Here is a 15,000-nt window from a genome sequence, read left to right as displayed (position 1 = left end):
AAAGAATAAAGTGTGATTTGATTTGGACATGCTGACTTAAGTGTAAACTGCACAGTTTAGTTGACCTGTCCGGTCCAGGGAACCGCTGTGGGCATCCATCCAGGTAGACATCCAATATAAAGCAGTAATATTTCTCAGTGGACAGGTGCAATGGATGAAAACATACTTTGCCATTTACCCCGGCCGGCGCCGAGCCCATCATCTATATTGGCATGTTCACAGCTGCAGAAAATTGACTGAGGTGTGGAGTCGGGAAGAGGAGGAGAGGGAGACCCAGCTCAGCTCAGGCAAACTGGGCTTTAGTAATGTGGTCACGTGCTGCTGGATGAGTGCTCGAGGGAGGGAGGAGGGGGGGTTCAGGAGTCTCCACCACCGAGGGTAAAGATAGAGACATGGAGGGGTTGGGGGGGTTGGGGGGGTTTCAGGAGTCTCCACCACCGAGGGTAAAGATAGAGACAGCCTTGGATAACATTCGGGTTAGCCTTAGATAACATTCAGGTTAGCCTTAGATAACATTCAGGTTAGCCTTAGATAACGTTCAGGTTAGCCCTGGATAACATTCAGGTTAGCCCTGGATAATATTCAGGTTAGCCCTGGATAACATTCAGGTTAGCCCTGGATAACATTCAGGTTAGCCCTGGATAACATTCAGGTTAGCCTTGGATAACATTCAGGTTAGCCCTGGATAACATTCAGGTTAGCCTTAGATAACATTCAGGTTAGCCTTAGATAACATTCAGGTTAGCCCTGGATAACATTCAGGTTAGCCCTGGATAACATTCAGGTTAGCCCTGGATAACATTCAGGTTAGCCCTGGATAACATTCAGGTTAGCCCTGGATAATATTCAGGTTAGCCCTGGATAACATTCAGGTTAGCCTTGGATAACATTCAGGTTAGCCCTGGATAACATTCAGGTTAGCCTTAGATAACATTCAGGTTAGCCTTAGATAACAATCAGGTTAGCCCTGGATAACATTCAGGTTAGCCCTGGATAACATTCAGGTTAGCCCTGGATAACATTCAGGTTAGCCCTGGATAACATTCAGGTTAGCCCTGGATAACATTCAGGTTAGCCCTGGATAACATTCAGGTTAGCCCTGGATAACATTCAGGTTAGCCCTGGATAACATTCAGGTTAGCCCTGGATAACATGCAGGTTAGCCCTGGATAACATTCAGGCATGAATATTGTATGAAAGGAAATTGCCCTTGAGCCTTGACTACCGTGTGTCAGAAGTGGTGTCGGTGTGTCAGAAGTGGTGTCGGTGTGTCAGAAGTGGTGTCGGTGTGTCAGAAGTGGTGTCGGTGTGTCAGAAGTGGTGTCGGTGTGTCAGAATTGATGTCGGTGTGTCAGAAGTGGTGCTGGTGTGTCAGAAGTTGTGTCGGTGTGTCAGAAGTGGTGTCGGTGTGTCAGAAGTGGTGTCGGTGTGTCAGAAGTGGTGTCGGTGTGTCGTGTGGTGGAAGTGTTGGGAGGCAGACGACAGACAGGCAACGTTTCTCAGACAGTCGAAATCATTCATCATTTTTTATGGATTTTATACAAAGAAATGACAGAAACAAAATGAAGTGTAGCAAGATTGCAGTGTTTCCTGCTTCAGTTTGAAGTGATTGTGTTAGCTGTGTTGTTGGCTAGCTCCTCTGAACAACAGTCTTTCCTGCTTCAGTTTGAAGTGACTGTGTTAGCTGTGTTGTTGGCTAGCTCCTCTGAACAACAGTGTCCTGATGAGAGAGCACATTTTCTACTCCAGGTGAAATCACACCTCATTAGCTCATTGTTATGGATGTGTCCAAATAAACGTCACTAGAAAACAGCTTCAACAAACGCAGCTACTGTGGTTATTCTGGCTGTTTGACGTGACTGTAAGTTAGCCGTAGTCGGTTAGCTAGCACGCAAGGGATAAGAACGTTGCCAGCCAGTATGCCAATGGAACATTTAGAACGAACAGAACAGATACAGAACAACAAGACTGAACGACTGGGTCACGTTCACAGATACAGAATAAAAAGACTGAACGACTGGGTCGTGTCCACAGATACAGAACAAAAAGACTGAACGACTGGGTCGCATCCACAGAGACTGAACGACTGGGTCATGTCTCCGGCTAACGAACCAATAGAACAAATTACCAGCCTGCTTGTGTAACAACCCTAAATTTGTGTTGGGACTATATCTTGTGGAAGGAATAAATAATATCAATAAATTCGTCAGCAAAACTTTTTTTTTAAATTCAAATATAGTCAGTTATACTTCGTCTCGGGCCTAACAACACCCAGGCCAATACAGTGCATTCAGAAAGAATACAGACCCCTTGACTTTTTCAACATTTTCTTATGATAAAGCTGTATTCTAAAATGGATAACCTTGTTTCCCCCCCCCCCCCCCCCCCCCCTCTCGTCAATTTACACACAATACTCCATAATGACAAAGCAAAAAACGGGTTTTTAGAAATGTGTTCAAGTTTATGTAAAACAAAATACTGAAATGTCACATTTACATAAGTATCCAGACCCAAGTACTCAGTACTTTGTTGAAGCACCTTTGGCAGCGATTACAGCCGCGAGTCTTCTTGGGTTTCTCATATTCTTCTCTAGAGATCCTCTCCAGCTCTGTCAGGTTGGATGTGGGAGTGTTGCTGCACAGCTATTGTCATGTTTCCTCAGAGATGTTCGATCGGGTTCTGGCTAGGCCACTAAAGGATATTCAGAGACTTGTCCCAAAGCCACTCCTACGTTGGCTGTGTGCTTAGGGTCATTGTCCTGTTGGAAGGTGAACCTTCCCCCAGTCTGAGTTCCTGAGTGCTCTGGAGCAGGTTTTCATCAAGGATCTCTCTGAACTAATCGCTCTGTTCCTCTATCCCTTGATCCTGACTAGTCTCCCAGTCCCTGCTGCTGAAAAACATCCCCACAGCATGATTCTTCCACCACCATACTTCACCGTAGGGATGGTGCCAGGTTTCCTCCAGACGTGACGCTTGGCATTCAGGCCATGGAGTTCAAATCTAGGTTTCATCAGACCACATCATTTTGTTTCTCATGGTCTGAGAGTCCTTTACTTGATTGTTGGAACACTGCAGAGATGGTATCCTTCTGGAAGGTTCTCCCATCTCCACAAAGGAACTCTAGAGCTCTGTCAAAGTGACCATCGGGTTCTTGGTAACCTCCCTGACCAAGGCCCTTCTCCCCGGATTGTTCAGTTTGGCCAGGCGGCCAGCTCTAGGAAGAGTCTTGGTGGTTCCAAACTTCTTCCATTTAAGAATGATCGAGGTCACTGTTTTCTCGTGGTCCTTCAATGCTGCAGAAATGTTTAAGTACCCTTCCCCAGATCTGAACCTCGACACAATCCTGTCTCGGATCTCTACGGGCAAATCCTTCGACCTCATGGCTTGGTTTTTCTCTGACGTGCCCTGTCAACTGTGGGGCCTTATATAGACAGGTGTGTGCCTTTCCAAATCATGTCAAATCAATTGAATTTACAACAGGTCGACTCCAATCAAGTTGTAGAAACATCTCAAGGATGATCAATGGAAACAGGATGCACCTGAGCTCAATTTCGAGTCTCATACCAAAGGGTCTGAATACTGATGTAAATAAGGTATTTCTCTTTTTTAATACTTGTTTTTAATACAAATAATTCTAAACTGTTTTTGCCTTGTCATAATGGGGTATTGTGATGTCATTATGGGGTATTGTGATGTCATTATGGGGTATTGTGATGTCATTATGGGGTATTGTGATGTCATTATGGGGTATTGTGATGTCATTATGGGGTATTGTGATGTCATTATGGGGTATTGTGATGTCACTATGGGGTATTGTGATGTCACTATGGGGTATTGTGATGTCATTATGGGGTATTGTGATGTCATTATGGGGTATTGTGATGTCATTATGGGGTAATGTGATGTCATTATGGGGTATTGTGATGTCATTATGGGGTAATGTGGTGTCATTATGGGGTAATGTGATGTCATTATGGGGTATTGTGATGTCATTATGGGGTAATGTGGTGTCATTATGGGGTAATGTGGTGTCATTATGGGGTATTGTGATGTCATTATGGGGTAATGTGATGTCATTATGGGGTATTGTGATGTCATTATGGGGTAATGTGGTGTCATTATGGGGTAATGTGGTGTCATTATGGGGTAATGTGGTGTCATTATGGGGTAATGTGATGTCATTATGGGGTATTGTGATGTCATTATGGGGTAATGTGGTGTCATTATGGGGTAATGTGATGTCATTATGGGGTATTGTGATGTCATTATGGGGTAATGTGGTGTCATTATGGGGTAATGTGGTGTCATTATGGGGTATTGTGATGTCATTATGGGGTATTGTGATGTCATTATGGGGTAATGTGGTGTCATTATGGGGTAATGTGATGTCATTATGGGGTATTGTGATGTCATTATGGGGTAATGTGGTGTCATTATGGGGTAATGTGATGTCATTATGGGGTAATGTGATGTCATTATGGGGTAATGTGATGTCATTATGGGGTATTGTGATGTCATTATGGGGTAATGTGGTGTCATTATGGGGTATTGTGATGTCATTATGGGGTAATGTGATGTCATTATGGGGTATTGTGATGTCATTATGGGGTAATGTGGTGTCATTATGGGGTAATGTGGTGTCATTATGGGGTATTGTGATGTCATTATGGGGTAATGTGATGTCATTATGGGGTATTGTGATGTCATTATGGGGTAATGTGGTGTCATTATGGGGTATTGTGATGTCATTATGGGGTAATGTGATGTCATTATGGGGTATTGTGATATCATTATGGGGTAATGTGGTGTCATTATGGGGTATTGTGATGTCATTATGGGGTATTGTGATGTCATTATGGGGTATTGTGATGTCATTATGGGGTATTGTGATGTCATTATGGGGTATTGTGATGTCATTATGGGGTATTGTGATGTCATTATGAGGTATTGTGATGTCATTATGGGGTATTGTGATGTCATTATGGGGTATTGTGATGTCATTATGGGGTATTGTGTAGATTGAGGAGTAACATTTTTTATTAAATCCATTTTAGAATAAGGCTGTAAAGTAACGAAATGTGGAAAAAATCTAGGGGTCTGAATACTTTCCGAATGATCTGTATATCCTCCAAACACCAGCTTCTTAGGCGTTATCACTTAAGTGTGTGTGTGTGTGTGTGTGTGTGTGTGTGTGTGTGTGTGTGTGTGTGTGTGTGTGTGTGTGTGTGTGTATACTAAGGTGGGGTGAGTCAGTGCATGGTCTTATTCTATATAAGCTACTGGAGAGAAGACACCCTTTCGGGCCGGTACAGGGACATCTGACTGACGTGTTAGATGCACAGCTTTTTCAGGTGTGCTGCAGAATTCTATGGCGTAGTGATTTAAGCGTCAGCAACTGTTACTAGAATGACGCAATTTACCACAATCTGCCACCGTCTACCACAAAAACCATCACGGCATGAAGCTCAAAAGGTTGAAAGGAAGAACCACAGTGTATGTTCCCTGAGATGGATAAACACAGAGTTATACTCCTAAAACCGGCTGGAAATACAGATTAGCCATCTGGCAATTCTGGCAAATGCCAGATGGGCCAGGACCATCTTTTAGTTGGGTTGGGCAAGTGTCCACATTGGTACACACAAAAAAATAAAATAAGTGGCACTGCCGGTGGCCATCGGGCCTGTTCAGATGTCTCTGTTATAATCAATAATGAGCATTTGGCTGATCAGTGGGCAACGCCCCCTCCCCCCCACTCCACCCCCCTTTTTTGTTAATAGGCTGAGCTGAGGTCGCACAAATTCACATTGAAGGTCAAACCCGAGGCGTCATCAAAGAGATGTGAAAATGTGTTTATTCTGTGTTCTCTAGTCTACTTCCTGGATGTGTTTTGAATCACAGTATGTGAGTGAACACAGTCTCTCTCTCTCAATCACTTCCTCACAGTTTGATCCAGACTGGTGTTCTCTGACAACACACACACAGTATTCTCTGTGGTTATCTACCCCCCCCCCCCCCCCACTGGCTTGACCTCTGTGAGCCGGGTCTCCTGCTGGTCCTGATGACAGTTCATTCCCATTATCTGTCTGTCTCACAGCGGATCAACAGGTCATGCCGCTAGAGATTTGTGTTTCACGCTGAAGGAGAAGGGTGTAGGGTGGAACATAGTAATGATTTGGTGATATGTAGGGTGGGGGTGGAACATAGTAATGAGGTGGTGATATGTAGGGTGGAACATAGTAATGAGGTGGTGACATGTAGGGTGGAACATAGTCATGATGTGGTGATATGTAGGGTGGAACATAGTAATGATGTGGTGATATGTAGGGTGGAACATAGTAATGATGTGGTGATATGTAGGGTGGAACATAGTAATGATGTGGTGATATGTAGGGTGGAACATAGTAATGATGTGGTGATATGTAGGGTGGAACATAGTAATGATGTGGTGATATGTAGGGTGGAACATAGTAATGATGTGGTGATATGTAGGGTGGAACATAGTAATGATGTGGTGATATGTAGGGTGGAACATAGTAATGATGTGGTGATATGTAGGGTGGAACATAGTAATGATGTGGTGATATGTAGGGTGGGGGTGGAACATAGTAATGAGGTGGTGATATGTAGGGTGGAACATAGTAATGATGTGGTGATATGTAGGGTGGAACATAGTAATGATGTGGTGATATGTAGGGTGGAACATAGTAATGATATGGTGATATGTAGGGTGGAACATAGTAATGACGTGGTGATATGTAGGGTGGAACATAGTAATGATGTGGTGATATGTAGGGTGGAACATAGTAATGATGTGGTGATATGTAGGGTGGAACATAGTGATGATGTGGTGATATGTAGGGTGGAACATAGTAATGATGTGGTGATATGTAGGGTGGAACGTAGTAATAATGTGGTGATATGTAGGGTAGAACATAGTAATGAGGTGGTGATATGTAGGGTGGAACATAGTAATGATGTGGTGATATGTAGGGTAGAACATAGTAATGAGGTGGTGATATGTAGGGTGGAACATAGTAATGATGTGGTGATATGTAGGGTAGAACATAGTAATGAGGTGGTGATATGTAGGGTGGAACATAGTAATGATGTGGTGATATGTAGGGTGGAACATAGTAATGAGGTGGTGATATGTAGGGTGGAACATAGTAATGAGGTGGTGATATGTAGGGTGGAACATAGTAATGATGTGGTGATATGTAGGGTGGAACATAGTAATGATGTGTTGATATGTAGGGTGGAACATAGTAATGATATGGTGATATGTAGGGTGGAACATAGTAATGATATGGTGATATGAAGGGTGGAACATAGTAATGAGGTGGTGATATGGCCTAGTGTGACAGTTTTTGAGAAACTCTCCCATTTCTCCCAGTCCTTAGAGGACCACTGCCAGCATGTGTGTTCCTGGCAATGTTATCCTGCTGTCTGAGTGTTCCTGGTAATGTTCTCTTGTTGTCTGAGTGTTCCTGGTAATGTTATCATGTTGTCTGAGTGTTCCTGGTAATGTTCTCCTGCTGTCTGAGTGTTCCTGGTAATGTTCTCCTGCTGTCTGTTCCTGGTAACATTCTCCTGCTGTCTGAGTGTTCCTGGTAATGCTCTCCTGCTGTCTGAGTGTTCCTGGTAATGTTCTCCTGCTGTCTGTTCCTGGTAATGTTCTCCTGCTGTCTGTTCCTGGTAATGTTCTCCTGTTGTCTGTTCCTGGTAATGTTATCCTGCTGTCTGTTCCTGGTAATGTTCTCCTGCTGTCTGTTCATAGTAATGTTCTCCTGCTGTCTGTTCCTGGTAATGTTATCCTGCTGTCTGTTCCTGGTAATGTTCTCCTGCTGTCTGTTCGTAGTAATGTTCTCCTGCTGTCTGTTCCTGGTAATGTTCTCCTGCTGTCTGTTCCTGGTAATGTTCTCCTGCTGTCTGTTCCTAGTAATGTTCTCCTGCTGTCTGAGTATTCCTGAGGGCCATTAATCAGTTTGGATCTAAACCAGATGTCTCTCTGATTTCTTTCAAAGTGTTCCTGAGGGCCATTAATCAGTTTGGATCTAAACCAGATGTCTCTCTGATTTCTTTCAAAGTGTTCCTGAGGGACATTAATCAGTTTGGATCTAAACCAGATGTCTCTCTGATTTCTTTCAAAGTGTTCCTGAGGGACATTAATCAGTTTGGATCTAAACCAGATGTCTCTGTGATTTCTTTCAGAGTGTTCCTGAGGGCCATTAATCAGTTTGGATCTAAACCAGATGTCTCTGTGATTTCTTTCAGAGTGTTCCTGAGGGACATTAATCAGTTTGGATCTAAACCAGATGATGTCTCTCTGATTTCTTTCAGAGTGTTCCTGAGGGCCATTAATCAGTTTGGATCTAAACCAGATGTCTCTGTGATTTCTTTCAGAGTGTTCCTGAGGGCCATTAATCAGTATGCAGCCGTGTTAAACAAGAAGTTCCTGGATCAGACCAACTTTGAGCTTCAGGTGAGCTCACCACTCTCTAAAGCCTCAGTTTGTTAAAAACAAATACTGTTACTCCATTAGTCGCTCTGCCAGACCTGAAGACTGGTTGAATTATGTCAATCTAATGTCAAATCTCGGTTTATGTAGAGTTTTGTTTCGCTAGTCTTGCACTGCATTAGGAGAGCTTAACGAGACTGGTTGAATAGTGAAGTCATTAAAGACGGTTCAGAACGGTGACTTGATTGCCTTCAAAAGTATTTATTGCTGACACTTTGCAGAGCAAGCTCCTTCATCAAAACACTGGTTGAATACTGTTAATGAACTGTAAAATGTATGGTTATTTTAGGGCTGTCCCCGACCCCCAAAAAATATTGGTGGACCGAAAGTCGTCTGTTCTTTCGACCGATCGATTGGTAGAATGTTTTAAACGTGTGTTTTTCCATATATCGACACACCCAATGTGTTTTAAATCAGCTATTTGTATTGAGCTTGTCTGATGCTTTAATCTTACGGTTTGATTAAATAAGACAAATGCCTCAAGAGGGAGCCAGAGATCTAGATAACCAGAGTAAAAACAACCTTAACCTTACCCAACTATTCTCCTCCTGTTCCTGCTGGCTTTCGCAGGTTCTGCCATTACTCTCAGGAAGTTGCCTTAATACACTACATGGGGAATCGGCAATATTTCTCATGTGGAATGTCATTGTATCTTAGCGTTTCTACCAATCTGCCTGCCAGTTATGGATTTCAAATGCACATTTCTGTGAAACATTTTACTTCTTATTTATAATATCGTCTTCATATCTCAAAATCATTGCCATGTGGTTAATCTAAATTCTATCCAAATCTAAATGAAAATGATACAAACCTAAAGAGTCACTTTTTTCTTTATTCTTACTATTTTCTACATTGTAGAATAATAGTGGAGATATGAAATAACACATATGGAATCATGTAGTAATCAAAATATATTTTATATTTAAGATTCTTCAAAGTAGACTCCCTTTGCCTTGATGACAGCTTTGCACACTCTTCGATCCCCAAATGAGCACATTTATATGCCTTCATTTGCGCTCAGGCCATGTATATTTAGGCCTACTAGTAGGCTATAAGTATAAGTAGGCTATAGGCCTACTTCTATACGTGCGTGTCCTTACTCAACATTGACGGAAGCACAGACAATGACTAAATTGGAGAGAGAAGTGCATTGTGCATCTAGGCGCATGGTCAATCCGACGTCTGCATTGGCCATGCAGCATTTACGATAATATGGCCTCAGCAGATGTCAGGGCGTTCATACCACCCTGGGGACGAGATCTCTGCAATACGCTCCTACGTATCCAAGGGTTTTTCTTGATCCAGATAAAAGCAGCTATCAGTTTATCTATGGAGATAAAAAATATATATTTTATCATAAAGATAAGAATGCATTGAAATAAGTGTAAAAACTTAGGAAATAAATTAATTGTGTTAATTATTCCGCTCAAAGAAAGAGAAAGTAAATCCTGTTTTTATTTTTTATAATTTTGTTTTACTTTTACCTGTATTTAATGAGGACATTTAGTTAAGAACAAATTCTTATTTACAATGACGGCCTATGAGGAAACATTGGGTTAAACTGCCTTGTTCAGGGGCAGCTCGGGGATTCGATCTTACAACCTTTCGGTTACTAGTCCAACGCTCTAACCACTAGGCTACCTGCGCCTGTTTCAGGTGGAGTGTCAAGGGAGGGAAATTGGCTTCATAGAGATCTTTGTAAATTGTGTGTGACCCAAATATTTAAATTTCTGTGTCGTCACCCTGAAGGATACATGACTAAAATACGTTTGCATGGCAGAAGGATTAAAAGGCATCAATTCACTTTCAACCCGGATATTTTACCAACTGTCTTTAGTAGAACCTGGATCTCTGGAACAAACATTTCGCTACAATAACATCTGCTAAACATTTGACTAATACAATTGTATTTGATTTGATTTTGGAAGACCAGTTAAAGGGTCAGACATATAAAATAGCACGTCATATGCATAGAGTGCTCTAAGCCTCCTCTTCGAATACCTTTTGATAGTGGTGTTACTATGTATTTGCTATGGCTAAATGCTCAATTGCAATGGCAAACAGCTGAGGGGATAGAGGACAACCCTGGCTTGTTCCACGTTAAAGTTGGAAATACGTTTTTTTTTTATTTGTACACGCTGCAACCAGGAGGAATAAAGGACTTTGATCCAGAACATAAAATTGTGACTGAATCCAAATTGTTTGAGAGTATAAAATAGATAATCCCACTCCACCCAATCAAACGCCTTCTCAGCATCAAGTGATAACATTATCTCTGGGTTATCAGATGAGGGATTATAAAGTATATTATACTGATGTCTGATGTTGAAAAAATAATGACGATTTTTAATTAAAACAGTTTGATCTGTAGAGATAATGTAGGGAAGGACTGACTCAAAATGTTTGCTCTGTGGAGGAGGACTGACTCAAAATGTTTGCTCTGTGGAGATATTGTAGGGAAGGACTGACTCAAAATGTTTGCTCTGTGGAGATAATGTAGAGAATGACTGACTCAAAATGTTTGATCTGTGGAGATAATGTAGGGTAGGACTGACTCAAAACGTTTCATCTGTAGAGATAATGCAGGGAAGGACTGACTCAAAACGGCAGGCAATCATCTTAGAAAGAATCTTTACAACTCAATTCAGTAAAGAACTTAAAGGCCTATATGAACCACACTCAAGAGGTTGTTTTTATCAGAAGAAGTGAAATGCATGCCTGTCTCAATGTTGACGGTTAAAGAGTTTGAGGAGAATTGATTCCTCAAATACGGAAAGCAAGAGAGGAGAGGTGTAGATCTGAGAATGTTTTCTATAAGAATTACCTCAGAAATCCATCGGGTCCAGGGGATTTACCGCACTGCGTAGATTTAATTTCCAACACCATCTCTTCTACCGAGAGTTGCTCTTCTAGTTCAGCAGCTATCTCAGGTTCAACTGTAGGAACATCTACGTTCTCAGGTTCAACTGTAGGAACATCTACGTTCTCAGGTTCAACTGTAGGAACATCTAAGTTCTCAGGTTCAACTGTAGGAACATTTAAGTTCTCAGGTTCAACTGTAGGAACATCTACGTTCTCAACAAAGGTGTCAAGTAAGAAAAGTAAGTTACGTTACACCAATACAATCCTGGTAGTGGTGTAGTTTAGCCACGATGACATAAGGTTTTCCACCAGGCTACCTTGCTTGAGAGCCCCGTGAGTGATCTACAAGGACGTCTTTATCTAATTTGAGGGCTTCCTTCAATAACTTTAAAGAGTGTTGAAGTAGGACTTGAGCCCTGGTCCTCAACCCATGATCCTGGTGTTAGTCTTTCGCATATTACCTTGTAAATGTGTGCATATTTTATATGGGAGATTCTTCAAAGTAGCCACCCTTTTCCTTGACGACAGCTTTTGCACACTCTTGGCATTCTCTCCACCAGTTTCACCTGGAATGGTTTTCCAACCGTCTTGAAGGAGTTCCCACATATGCTGAGCACTTGTTGACTGCTTTTCCTTCACTCTGCGGTCCGACTCATCTCAAACCATCTCATTTGGGTTGAGGTTGGGTGATTGTGGAGACCAGGTCATCTGATGCAGCACTCCATCACTCTCCTTGGTCAAATAGCCCTTACACAGCCTGGAGGTGTGTTGGGTCATTGTCATTTTGAAAAAGAAATTATAATCCCACTAAGCGCAAACCAGATGTGATGGAATATCGCTGCAGAATGCCGTGGTAGCAATGCTGGTTAAGTGTGCCTTGAATTCTAAATAAATCACTGACAGTGTCACCATCAAAGCACCCTGACACCATCACACTTCCTCCTCCATGCTTCACGATGGGAACCACACACGTGAAGATCATCTGATCACTTACTCTGCATCCCACAAAGACACAGCGGTTGGAACCACAAATCTCAAATCATCAGACCAAAGGGCAGTTTTCCACCAGTCTAATTGCTCATGTTTCTTGGCCCAAGCAAGTCTCTTCTTATTATTGGTGTCCTTTAGTAGTGGTTTCTTTGCATCAATTCGACCATGAAGGCCTGATTCAAGCAGTGACCTCAGAACAGCTGATGTTGAGATGTGTCTGTTACTTTAACTCTGTGAAGCATTTATTTGGGCTGCAATTTCTGAGGCTAGTAACTCTAATGAACTTATCCTCTGCAGCTAATGTGCAGCAGAGGTAACTCTGGGTCTTCCTTTCCCGGCGGTTCTCATGAGAGCCAGTTTCATCACAGCGCTTGATGGTTTTTGCGACTGCAGTTGAAGAAACTTTCAAAGTTCTTGACATTTTCCGGATTGACTGACCTTCATGTCTTAAAATAATGATGGACTGCATTTGGGCCTAGCCCTGACCCTCCGATCTAACAGGTCCCAGACGTGCTCAATGGGATTGAGATCCAGGCTCTTCGCTGGCCATGGCAGAACACTGACATTCCTGTTTTGCAGGAAATCAAGCACAGAATGAGCAGTATGGCTGGTGGCATTGTCATGCTGGATGGTCATGTCAGGATGAGCCTGCAGGAAGGGAACCACATGAGGGAGGAGGATGTCTTCCCTGTAACGCACAGCGTTGAGATTGCCTGCAATGACAACGAGCTCAGTCCGATGATGCTGTGACACACCACCCCAGACCATGACGGACCCTCCACCTCCAAATCGATCCCGCTCCAAAGTACAGGCCTCGGTGTAACGCTCATTCCTTCAACAATAAATGCAAATCTGACCATCACCCCTGGTGAGACAAAACCGCGACTCGTCAGTGAAGAGCACTTTTTGCCAGTCCTGTGCTCATAGGCAACGTTGTTGCCGGTGATGCCTGGTGAGGACCTGCCTTACAACAGGCCTACAAGCCCTCAGTCCAGCCTCTCTGAGCCTATTGCGGACAGTCTGAGCACTGATGGAGGGATTGTGCGTTCCTGGTGTAACTCGGGCAGTTGTTGTTGCCATCCTGTACCTGTCCCGCAGGTGTGATGTTCGGATGTACCGATCCTGTGCAGGTGTTGTTACACGTGGCCTGCCACTGCGAGGACGATCAGCTGTCCGTCCTGTCTCCCTGTAGCGCTGTTTTAGGCATCTCACAGTACGGACATTATAATTTATTCCTCATCTGCAGTCCTCATGCCTCCTGCAGCATGCCTAAGGCACGTTCACACAGATGAGCAGCGACCCTGGGCATCTTTCTTTTGGTGTTTTTCAGAGTCAGTACAAAGGCCTCTTTAGTGTCCTAAGTTTTCATAACTGTGACCTTAATTGCCTACCGTCTGTAAGCTGTTAGTGTCTTACCGTTCCACAGGTTCATGTTCATTCATTGTTTATGGTTCATTGAACATGCATGGCAAACAGTGTTTAAACCCTACAAATTATCTTTGACAGGGTCCTGAAAAAGGGATGTTAATTTTTTTTCACTTGTCATTGTGGACTATTGTGGGGCATTGTGGGATATTGTGGGGCATTGTGGGGCATTGTGGGGTATTGTGGGGCATTGTGGGGTATTGTGTGGCATTGTGGGGTATTGTGTGTAGATGGGTGAGAAAAGAGATCCATTTAATCCATGTTGAATTCAGGCTGTAACAACACGGGGATTAAGTCCGTGGGGTATAAACACTTTCTGAAGGCTCTGTAATAGTAGGGATTACGTCCCAAATGACACCTTATCCCCTATGTAGTGCACTACTTTTGACTGGGGCTCTGGTACGAAGTAGTGCACTGAATAGAGAATAGGGTGCCATTTGGGACTCACATGGTCATTTGAACGCTCTTAACGAAAGGGGTTGAACTCTACAGCACTAAAATGAGATTAGCATAAACACGTTTGACAGTGGTACGCTTAAATTACTGTATAATGAGCTGTGATTTTAAAAAAGCCATTTCGGGAATATTTTATCTCGTCTCTTCGAGGCATTCATGCTCCTTTTTTTCCTACTTTTCAAATCTGTCACATATGGAAGAATTGTTAATGCTGTTAACTATTTAAGTGCAGACGAGGGTCTGGGCAGCTTTTCAAAGCCTTCAGGTCATGTCTTCATTGTGATAAAGTTCACGCGTCTCCTAATAACACTGAGACGTCCTGCTGAATTCTGTTATTTTGAATATGTCTTCATCAACAACTAAAGGGCACAGGGATCATTTGTCTGGCTACAACACCTCTTTAATAGAATTAATATGTGTCTCTGAATCTAAGCCATGTTGTCGTCTGTGTGTCGGTGCCTCTGCTTCAGAAAGAGAGTGTCTGAAGGGCGGAGTCTAATATAGAATGGTCTGAATGTTTATAGATATCTTCAGGATGAGATTGTTATTGCTATGACAACCTGGCAATATGCACCTCTCTCTCTTTCTCCCTTCTCTCTTCCCTCTCTTCCTCCTCTCCTCCCTTCTCTCCTCCCTTCTCTCTTCCATCTCTCTTCCCCCTCTCCTCCCTTCTCTCTTCTCTCCTCACTTATCTCCCTCTCTCCTCTCTTCTCTCCTCTCTCTCCTCACTTATCTCCCTCTCTCCTCCC

General features: G+C 42.9%; 1 protein-coding gene across 6 annotated transcripts in view; it reads left to right on the top strand.

Annotated features, from left to right (window-relative positions):
- Window positions 1-15,000, top strand: part of LOC110514830 (dedicator of cytokinesis protein 1) — a 538,819-nt gene that overhangs the window by 353,137 nt on the left and 170,682 nt on the right. For all 6 annotated transcript variants that reach the window (XM_036960808.1, XM_036960809.1, XM_036960806.1 and 3 more), the window contains one exon: window positions 8,404-8,482. In XM_036960808.1, coding sequence (XP_036816703.1) covers window positions 8,404-8,482 — 79 coding nt within the window. The remainder of the gene's footprint in view (window positions 1-8,403; window positions 8,483-15,000) is intronic.

The sequence above is a fragment of the Oncorhynchus mykiss genome, chromosome 23 (assembly GCF_013265735.2).
Source record: "Oncorhynchus mykiss isolate Arlee chromosome 23, USDA_OmykA_1.1, whole genome shotgun sequence".
Lineage (NCBI taxonomy): Eukaryota > Metazoa > Chordata > Actinopteri > Salmoniformes > Salmonidae > Oncorhynchus > Oncorhynchus mykiss.
The sequence above is the reverse complement of the archived record's forward strand: the minus strand, read 5'-3'. Positions and strand labels throughout refer to the sequence as shown.